The sequence below is a fragment of the Vanellus vanellus genome, assembly GCF_965231255.1.
Source record: "Vanellus vanellus genome assembly, contig: HAP1_SCAFFOLD_2411, whole genome shotgun sequence".
NCBI classification, from domain to species: Eukaryota; Metazoa; Chordata; class Aves; order Charadriiformes; family Charadriidae; genus Vanellus; species Vanellus vanellus.
The window spans coordinates 1-10,073 of NW_028126887.1; the positions used below are offsets into that span (position 1 = coordinate 1).

General features: G+C 66.3%; 2 protein-coding genes across 2 annotated transcripts; one reads left to right on the forward strand and one right to left on the reverse strand.

Annotated features, from left to right (window-relative positions):
- Nucleotides 1–57: 57 nt before the first annotated feature.
- Nucleotides 58–2,645, forward strand: LOC309685699 (uncharacterized protein; the record flags this gene model as incomplete). The annotated part of the gene is made up of 5 exons (XM_082501429.1): nt 58–126; nt 961–1,085; nt 1,232–1,289; nt 1,735–1,973; nt 2,069–2,645. Coding segments are annotated over 5 exons (729 nt in total), but the record flags the coding sequence as incomplete, so codon positions are not given.
- Nucleotides 2,646–3,409: 764 nt separating this feature from the next.
- On the reverse strand, nt 3,410–9,648 carry LOC309685697 (RNA-binding protein 42-like; the record flags this gene model as incomplete). Its single annotated transcript, XM_082501428.1, is given in 5 exon segments — nt 3,410–3,652; nt 5,957–6,151; nt 8,254–8,374; nt 9,461–9,517; nt 9,519–9,648. Coding segments are annotated over 5 exon segments (616 nt in total), but the record flags the coding sequence as incomplete, so codon positions are not given.
- Between the last annotated feature and the right edge of the window lie 425 nt (nt 9,649–10,073).

The window sequence follows — 10,073 nt, forward strand, 5'->3', positions numbered from 1 at the left end:
GGGGGGGGGTTGGGGGATGTCCCTGACCCCCCCCTTCCCCTCCCCCCCCCCCCCCAGAGGCACTCCCGGCGCTGTCTGCGCTCTCTGCGGCGCTGCGGCCGCGGGGGGGGGGCACAGGGGGCACAGGTGAGCACCGCCCCTCCCCCCCCAACGGGGGGACCCCCCCCCCACCCCCAAAACCCGCACAAATCCCCCCAAAACCGCGGGGGAACCCCCCGAACCGCGGGAAACACCCCCCCCCCCCCACCCCGGGAGCCGCGGGAACCCCTCAGGCCCCGCCCACGTGGGGGAGTGGCTTAGAGGGAGGGGGCGTGGCCTGGCGCAGGGGAGACTCCCCCTCCACGGGGGGGCGTGGCTTTAAGGAGTGGGGGGTGGAGCTTGGGGGGAGTGGTGTCAGGTTCGGGGGGGGTTTAAAGGCTCCTCCCATGCCCTGGGCGGGGCTTAGGGGTGGGGGCGGGGCTTGGGGGATGTTCGCCTTTTTAGGGGCGGGGCTTGGAGCTACTTTGGGGGCGGGGCTTGTGCGGTGCTTGCATGTTTAAGGGCGGGGCTTCAAGCCACTTTGGGGGCGGGGTGTGGGGGGTGTGTGCGTGGCTAGGGGCGGGGCTTAGGGCCACTTGGGGCGGGGCTTGGGGGGGTCTCCCTCTTTGGGGGGCGGAGCTTCAGATTCTCTGTGGGGGCGGGGCTTGAAGGGGTCCTGCTCTTTGGGGGCGGGGCTTGAGGGCATTTGGGGGCGGGGCTTGGTGGGGTCCTACTACTTGGGGGCGGGGCTTGGGGTGTCGCGGCGGAGTCCCTCCATGGGCGGGGCTTAGAGTACACTGCGCGTTGGGGGCGGGGCTTAGGAGGGGGAATCCTCTACTTGGGGGCGGGGCTTAGGGGTGCCCCGCCCAGTTTTGGGGGAGTGTGCTCCCCTTTCATGACCCCGCCCATCTCTGGCCACGCCCCCTTTTCTTCCCCCCATAGGTGCGGGCGGTGGCGCGGGCGGGGCTGGGCCACGCCCTCCCGGCGCTGGCGGAGGAGGGGCAGCGGCTGCAGCGGGCGCTGGGTGAACTGGGAGCACTGGGAGCACTGGGAGCGCCCCCCCCGTGGTGAGCCTCGACCTGGGGGGGGGGGGGGAGGGGTCACGTGGGTCCCCTATGGGGGGGTGGGTGGGGGAGGGGCATCTGGAACCCCCCGTGGGGGGGGGGGGGGGGCGTGTCCTCCACGCTGACCCCTCCCCCCCGCCCTTCCTTAGCCCCGCCCCCGACCCACTGCTTCCGGTGTGCCACGCCCTGGGCGTGGCCCTCTACAAGGTGGGGGAGGGGCGGAGGGAAGGGGGGGGGGGAGGTGTGATGGGGGGGTGGGGGAGGGGCACTAAGGGATGGGGGGGAGGAGCATTAATGATGGGGGAGGGGCTCCCGGGGGGGGGGGGGGAGGGGGGAACTTAAAGAGTGGGGGAGGGGCCCTGGGGGGGGGAGGGGCCGTGAAGGGGGATCCTAAGGATGGGGGAGGGGCAGCCAAAAAAGGGGGGGGGGGAGGGGCAGCAACGATGGGGGAGGGGCTCCCGGGGGGTGGGGGTGGGGCCGGGGGGGAGGGGCCCTTTTTAATGGGGGAGGGGCTGCAGTTGGGGGAGGGGGGGGAGGGGCGCTTTGGGGGTACCCCCGGGTGGGGGGGAGGGGCGGGGGGGTGGGGGAGGGGCTTTGTGGGCGTGGCCTGACCTGTTTGCCCCTCCCCCCGCCCCACCCCCCCCCCCCCCAGGACCCCCGGGGGGCGCTGCTGCGTCGGGCGGTGGAGCTGTGGGCGGAGCTGCGGGGGGCGGGGCTCCGCCGGGGGGCGGGGCCTCTTCCTCCGCCGGCCCCGCCCCTCCTTGACCCCGCCCTTCCTTTTCCCGGGGGCGGGGCCGGCGCTGAGCTCCTCCCCCGCCTGCGATTGGTCACCGCCCGCACCCGCGACTGCCTCCGGGCTTGGCCCCGCCTCCAGGCTCTCGTCAGCCAATGGTGAGCCGGCATTGCTGTTAAGGGGGCGGGGCCACGCCCTGGGTGGGGTCGGGGCCCCGCCCTGTGACGTCACACCCCCTTCTCCACCCCCATAGGTGGGAGCAACCGGCCCAGTGGGCGTTAGCCCCGCCCCCCGGCGACCTCCCCTTCTCCCATTGGCTGCAGCGCTGGAGCCGGGCCGCCCGCGCCCTGGCCCCGCCCCCGCCCCGCCCCCTCCCCTTCGCCCCGCCCCCTCCGCTGGAGGGAGGGCGGGGCCGGGATTTCCCATTGGCTGATTCGGAAGGGGAGGGCGGGGCGGGGCATAAAGTCGGCCCTATGCTAATGAGGCGCTAATTAAGGGCGGTTCGGGATGTAAATGAGCCCCAAAATAAAGGCGGAGCTCCGGGAGCGGCGCCCAAACGAAGTAGGACACAGTAACGACATGTAAATGAGGCGGGACCCCCACTAATGATATGCAAATGAAGTGGGACCCCCACTAATGATATGTAAATGAATTAGGACCTCCACTAGTGATATGTAAATGAAGTAGGAACCCCACTAATAACATGTAAATGAAGTAGAACCTCTAATAATGACATGTAAATGAAGTAGGGCCCCCAATAATGACATGTAAATGAAGTGGGAGGGACAATAACGATATGTAAATGAAGTAGGACCCTCAATAGTGACATGTAAATGAAGTAGGACCCCCACTAATAACATGTAAATGAAGTAGAACCTCTAATGATGTCATGTAAATGAAGTACAACCTCTAATAATGATATGTAAATGAAGCAGGGCCCCCAATAATGACATGTAAATGAAGTGGGAGGGACAATAAGGGGACGTAAACGAAGTGGGATCTCCGCTAATGAGATGTAAATAAAGTAGGAGCGACAGTAATGACATGTAAATGAAGTAGGACCCCCACTAATGATATGTAAATGAAGTAGGATCCCCACTAACGATATGTAAATGAAGTAGGGCCCCCAATAATGACATGTAAATGAAGTGGGAGGGACAATAACGGACGTAAACGAAGTGGGTCCTACACTAATTAGACCCCAACAAAATCGGTCTGACGCTAACGAAGATGTCACTAAAGTGGGTCCTGCGATAATTAGACCCCAAACAAGATCGGTCCTATGATAATGACATGCAAATAAGGTGGGTCCGGTGCTAACGAACACGTAAACAAAGTGGGTCCTACAGTAATTAGACCCAACAAAATCAGTCTGACGCTAACGAAGATGTCAATAAAGTGGGTCCTGCGCTAACGAAGATGTCAATAAAATGGGTCCTACAGTAACAATATGCAAATAAGGCGGGTCCTACAATGACAAATATGTAAATAAAGTGGGTCTGACGATAACGACATGCAAATAAGGCGGGGCCTACACTAATTAGACCCCAACAAAATCGGTCCGGCGCTGACGAACGCGTAAACAAAGCCCCGAACGGCCTTTACTGCGGCTCCCAGTGCTCCCAGTGCCCCCTCCCCCCACTTCCCCTCCCAGTGCTCCCAGTACTCCCAGTGCTCCCAGTGCTCCCAGTACTCCCAGTGCTCCCAGTGCTCCCAGTCCGGGGTTATCTCAGCCCCAGTTTCTTCTTCTCCCGCTGCTTCCGCCGCACCACCTCCAGGTTTCGGTCCTTCCACATACTCTTACGCAGTTTGATGGGGCGGCTGCCCACGTACTTCCCTGCGGGGGGGGGGTACTGGTGGGACTGGGAGCACTGGGAGGGACGGGGAGGGGCACTGGGAGGGGTTGGGAGGGATTGGGAGGGGCACTGGGAGGGGCACTGGGGGGGACTGGGAGCACTGGGAGGGGCACTGGGGGGGATTGGGAGGGACTGGGAGGGACGGGGAGGGGCACTGGGGGGGATTGGGAGACACTGGGAGGGGCACTGGGGGGGATTGGGAGGGACTGGGAGGGATTGGGAGGAGCACTGGGAGGGACTGGGAGCACTGGGAGGGGTACTGGGAGGGATTGGGAGGCACTGGGAGGGGCACTGGGGGGGACTGGGAGGAGCACTGGGAGGGGTTGGGAGGGACTGGGAGGGACTGGGAGGAACACTGGGAGGGACTGGGGGGCACTGGGAGGGGTACTGGGAGGGATTGGGAGGAGCACTGGGAGGGACTGGGAGCACTGGGAGGGACGGGGAGGGGCACTGGGGGGGATTGGGAGACACTGGGAGGGGCACTGGGGGGGATTGGGAGGGACTGGGAGCACTGGGAGGGGCACTGGGGGGGACTGGGAGGAGCACTGGGAGGGGTTGGGAGGGACTGGGAGCACTGGGAGGCACTGGGAGGGGCACTGGGGGGGGACTGGGAGGGACTGGGGGGGCTGGGAGGCACTGGGAGGAGCACTGGGAGGGACGGGGAGGGATTGGGAGGGACTGGGAGCACTGGGAGGGGCACTGGGGGGGTTGGGAGGGACTGGGAGCACTGAGAGGGGCACTGGGGGGGACTGGGAGGCACTGGCAGGGGCACTGGGTGGGGTTGGGAGGGACTGGGAGGGGCACTGGGAGGGATTGGGAGGGATGAGGAGGCACTGGGGGGATTGGGAGGAGCACTGGGAGGGACTGGGAGCACTGGGAGGGACTGGGAGCACTGGGAGGGACGGGGAGGGGCACTGGGGAGGGTTGGGGGGGACTGGGAGCACTGAGAGGGGCACTGGGAGGGACTGGGGGGCACTGGGGGGGACTGGGAGGGATGAGGAGGGACTGGGAGGGATTGGGAGGGGCACTGGGGGGATTGGGAGGGACTGGGGGGGGCTGGGAGGGACTGGGAGCACTGAGAGGGGCACTGGGGGGGACTGGGAGGGATGAGGAGGCATTGGGAGGATTGGGAGGGACTGGGAGGGATTGGGAGGGACTGGGAGGCACTGGGAGGAGCACTGGGGGGGACTGGGAGGGACTGGGGAGAAACTGGGAGGGGTTCACGGGCACTGGGGGGGGGGGGAATGGGAAGGACTGGGACGGACCGGAGGGCACTGGGAGGGGTGGGGGGTGGGGTCCCCCCCCGATGTCCCCAACTGTGTCGTGTCCCCTCCCCCTCCCCCCCCCCCGGGGGGACACCACCACCACCGGGGGCTGCGCAGGGGCTGAACCCACCGCCACATTGTCCCCAATGGCCCCAAATCCCCCCATGGCCCCGATGTCCCCCCAATGTCCCCAATGTCCCCAATGTCCCCCATGTCCCCAATGTCCCCCACATCCCCCACGTCCCCAATGTCCCCAACGTCCCCCATGTCCCCAATGTCCCCCACGTCCCCAATGTCCCCCACCTCTCCTACCCTTCATCTCCCTCACCCCACGGATGTCACCATTGACGTTCTCCAAGAAAATAAAGCCACCACCGCCCCATGTCCCTCAACCTCCCCCGTGTCCCCAATGTCCCCCATGTCCCCCACGTCCCCAATGTCCCCCACGTCCCCAATGTCCCCCATGTCCCCAATGTCCCCGACGTCCCCAATGTCCCCCACGTCCCCAATGTCCCCCACCCCTCCTACCCTTCACCTCCCTCACCCCACAGATGTCACCATTGACGTTCTCCAAGAAGATGAGGCCACCACCGCCCCGTGTCCCCCAACACCCCGATGTCCCCAATGTCCCCCATGTCCCCCACGTCCCCCACATCCCCAATGTCCCCCACGTCCCCCACCTCCTACCCTTCATCTCCCTCACCCCACAGATGTCACCATTGACGTTCTCCAAGAAGATGAAGCCACCACCACCCCGTGTCCCTCAACCTCCCCCGTGTCCCCAATGTCCCCCATGTCCCCCACGTCCCCAATGTCCCCCCACGTCCCCCACGTCCCCAACCTCTCCTACCCTTCATCTCCCTCACCCCACGGATGTCACCATTGATGTTCTCCAAGAAAATGAAGCCACCACCACCCCGTGTCCCTCAACCTCCCCCATGTCCCCAATGTCCCCCACGTCCCCCATGTCCCCGATGTCCCCCACGTCCCCCACGTCCCCCCGTCCCCGCTGTCCCCTACCGTTCATCTCCCGCATGGCGCGGACGTAGTCGTTGGGGTCCTTGAAGGAGACGAAGCCGTAGCCTTTGGTTTTGCCCGTGCGTTTGTCGCGGATGACTTTGGCCTTGAGGAAGGAGGGGTACCGCCCGAAGGCGCGGCCCAGGATGTCATCGTTCACCTCGTTGCCCAGGTCCCCGCAGAAGATGCGGAAGTCGTCTGGGGACAAGGGGGGACGGGGTGGGACAGGGTGGCACGCCGAAGGGAGGAGGCCACCAGCCCGTCGGGGCTCCAATGGGGTGGCGCCGTCCCCTCCTTGTTGGGGACCTCAGAGGGTCCTCAACGGAGGTGGCACTGTCCCCTCGAGGTGGCGCCGTCCCCTCCTTGATGGGGATCTCACAGAGTCCTCAATGGAGGTGGCGCTGTCCCCTCCTTGATGGGGACCTCAGAGGGTCCTCAATGGAGGTGGCACTGTCCCCTCGAGGTGGCGCCGTCCCCTCCTTGATGGGGATCTCAGAGGGTCCTCAATGGAGGTGGCACTGTCCCCTCGTTGATGGGGACCTCAGAAGGTCCTCAATGGAGGTGGCACTGTCCCCTCGAGGTGGTGCCGTCCCCTCCTTGATGGGGACCTCAGAAGGTCCCCCATGGAGATGGCACTGTCCCCTCAAGGTGGCACCATCCCCTCCTTGATGGGGACCTCAGAAAGTCCTCATTGGAGGTGGCGCTGTCACCTCAAGGTGGCGCCGTCCCCTCCTTGATGGGGACCTCAGAAGGTCCCCAACGGAGGTGGCACCGTCCCCTCCTTGATGGGGACCTCAGAAGGTCCCCCATGGAGATGGCACTGTCCCTTCAAGGTGGCACCATCCCCTCCTTGATGGGGACCTCAGAAAGTCCTCATTGGAGGTGGCACTGTCCCCTCGAGGTGGCACTGTCCCCTCCTTGATGGGGACCTCAGAAGGTCCCCAACGGAGGTGGCACCGTCCCCTCCTTGATGGGGACCTCAGAAGGTCCCCCATGGAGATGGCACTGTCCCTTCAAGGTGGCACCATCCCCTCCTTGATGGGGACCTCAGAAAGTCCTCATTGGAGGTGGCACTGTCCCCTCGAGGTGGCACTGTCCCCTCCTTGATGGGGACCTCAGAAAGTCCTCATTGGAGGTGGCGCTGTCACCTCAAGGTGGCGCCGTCCCCTCCTTGATGGGGACCTCAGAAGATCCGACTCCTCAATGGAGGTGGCGCTGTCCCCTCCTTGATGGGGACCTCAGAAGGTCCCCCATGGAGATGGCACTGTCCCCTCAAGGTGGCACCATCCCCTCCTTGATGGGGACCTCAGAAAGTCCTCATTGGAGGTGGCACTGTCCCCTCGAGGTGGCACTGTCCCCTCCTTGATGGGGACCTCAGAAGGTCCCCAACGGAGGTGGCACCGTCCCCTCCTTGATGGGGACCTCAGAAGGTCCCCCATGGAGATGGCACTGTCCCTTCAAGGTGGCACCATCCCCTCCTTGATGGGGACCTCAGAAAGTCCTCATTGGAGGTGGCACTGTCCCCTCGAGGTGGCACTGTCCCCTCCTTGATGGGGACCTCAGAAGGTCCCCCATGGAGATGGCACTGTCCCTTCAAGGTGGCACCATCCCCTCCTTGATGGGGACCTCAGAAAGTCCTCATTGGAGGTGGCGCTGTCACCTCAAGGTGGCGCCGTCCCCTCCTTGATGGGGACCTCAGAAGATCCGACTCCTCAATGGAGGTGGCGCTGTCCCCTCCTTGATGGGGACCTCAGAAGGTCCCCCATGGAGATGGCACTGTCCCCTCAAGGTGGCACCATCCCCTCCTTGATGGGGACCTCAGAAAGTCCTCATTGGAGGTGGCACTGTCCCCTCGAGGTGGCACTGTCCCCTCCTTGATGGGGACCTCAGAAGGTCCCCAACGGAGGTGGCACCGTCCCCTCCTTGATGGGGACCTCACAGGGTCCTCAATGGAGGTGGCGCTGTCACCTCAAGGTGGCGCCGTCCCCTCCTTGATGGGGACCTCAGAAGATCCGACTCCTCAATGGAGGTGGCGCTGTCCCCTCCTTGATGGGGACCTCAGAAGGTCCCCAACGGAGATGGCACTGTCCCCTCAAGGTGGCACCGTCCCCTCCTTGATGGGGACCTCAGAAGGTCCCCAATGGAAGTGGCACTGTCCCATCGTTGATAGGGAGCTCAGAAGGTCCTCAATGGAGGTGGCACTGTCCCCTCCTTAACGGGGACCTCAGAAGGTCCCCAACGGAGGTGGCACCGTCCCCCGTCCCCCCCCCGCCCCCCCCCAGTGTCCCCAGTGTCCCTACCGGCGTCCCACTCCAGCAAACTGGGATCCTCCCAGCTGCTGCCGGCGGCCGTGCGGATGCAGCGCTTCAGCCTCTCCCCCCGTCCCTTCTTCTTGTCCTCCGCCGCCGGCTCCGCCCCCACCTGGGTGGGGACACCCGTCAATCACCCCCAGCCCCGCCCCCCAGCCGACCACACCCGCTCGAAGCCACGCCCACCCCCGGCAAAGCACTGCCCCCCCCTTCCAGTGTTCTCGACCCAACGAGGCTCCACCCCCTCGCCAGAAGGCCCCGCCCCCTCACTGTAAGGCCACACCTCCGCCCGTCAATCACGTGGACACGCCCCCCAGCCCCGCCCACTCGGCCACACCTTCTTAAAACCACTCCCACCCCTGGCAAAGCACTGCCCCCCTGTGCCCTCTGCCCAGAGGCTCCGCCCCCTCACCATTAGGCGCCGCCCCCACAAGGCCCCACCCCCACCATAAGGACACGCCCCTCACCATTAAGCCACGCCCCTCCTAAAAGCCCCCACCCCTTCCCATAAGGCCACACCCCCGAAAAGACCCCACCCCTCCCCATAAGGCCACACCCCCTCCCCATACAGCCACACCCCCTCACTATAAAGCCACACCCCCTCACTATAAGGCCACGCCCCCTCTCCTGGAGGCTCCACCCCCCACAGCCTATAGGGCTTCCCACCAACAAGCTCCACCCCCTGTAACCCCACCCCTATCCCGGAAGCCACGCCCCCCCGGACAAGCTCCGCCCACACAGGTGGGGAGGACGGCTGCAGCCACACCCATATCAAGCCCCACCCCTTATGCAAGCCCCGCCCCCCCAACCCCACCCTCTTGAGCCCCACCCCTGCCCACACCCCATTCTGGCCGCGCCCCTAAGCCCCAAACCACGCCCCCAACACCATAGCCCCGCCCCCAAGCACCCCGGTCCCTAAAGCCCCACCCCTTCCAGTTAGCCCCGCCCCAAGCCTTAAGCACCACCCCCAAGAACATAGCTCCGCCTACAAGCCCCGCCCCAAACACCACTCCCCTGCCCCAAGCCCCAAACCACGCCCCCAAACCCCATAGCCCCGCCCCAAAGCACCCCAGTCCCTCCTAAAGCCCCACCCCTTCCAGCTAGCCCCGCCCCCAAGCCCCAGACCACGCCCCTGCGTGCCATAACCACGCCCCCAGTGAGCCCCGCCCCCTCCTTCCCCCCCCCCCCCGGCACTCACCTCGGGGGGCAGGAAGGGGGGGTCGGGGGGGCGGGGCCGGCGCGGGCGGGGCGGGCTGTGGCGGGGCCAGGGCGGGGCCGGGGCGGGGCTCGGGGGGCCCGGGCGGGGCGGGGGCGGGGCCGGCGGGGAGGCAGGGCCCGATGCGCGGCTCCTCGGGGGGGGGCGCCCGCGGGGGGGGGGGGGTCCTCCTGCGGGGGGGGGGAAAGGGGGGGGTTAGTGGGGGGAGGGGGGCACGGGGGGGCCCGGTGGGGGATATGGGGGGGGGGGAGGGGGGCACGGGGGGGTCATCAGGGGGTTGGGGGGGATATGGGGGGGGGGAAGGGGGTGGGGGACATGGGGGGGGTGGGGGGGAGGGGGGCACAGGGGGGTCCGGGGGGGGGACATGGGGGGGGTGTGGGGGGCACGGGGGGGTCGTCAGGGGGTTGGGGGGGATATGGGGGGAGTGGGGGGAAAGGGGGTGGTGGTGGGAGGGGGGCACAGGGGGGTCCGGGGGGGTCGGGGGGGGACACATGAGGGGGGTGGGGGGGGGAGGGGGGCACGGGGGGGTCGGGGGGGTCATCAGGGGGTTGGGGGGGGGGGGGGGAGGGGTTGGTGGTGGGAGGGGGGCACAGGG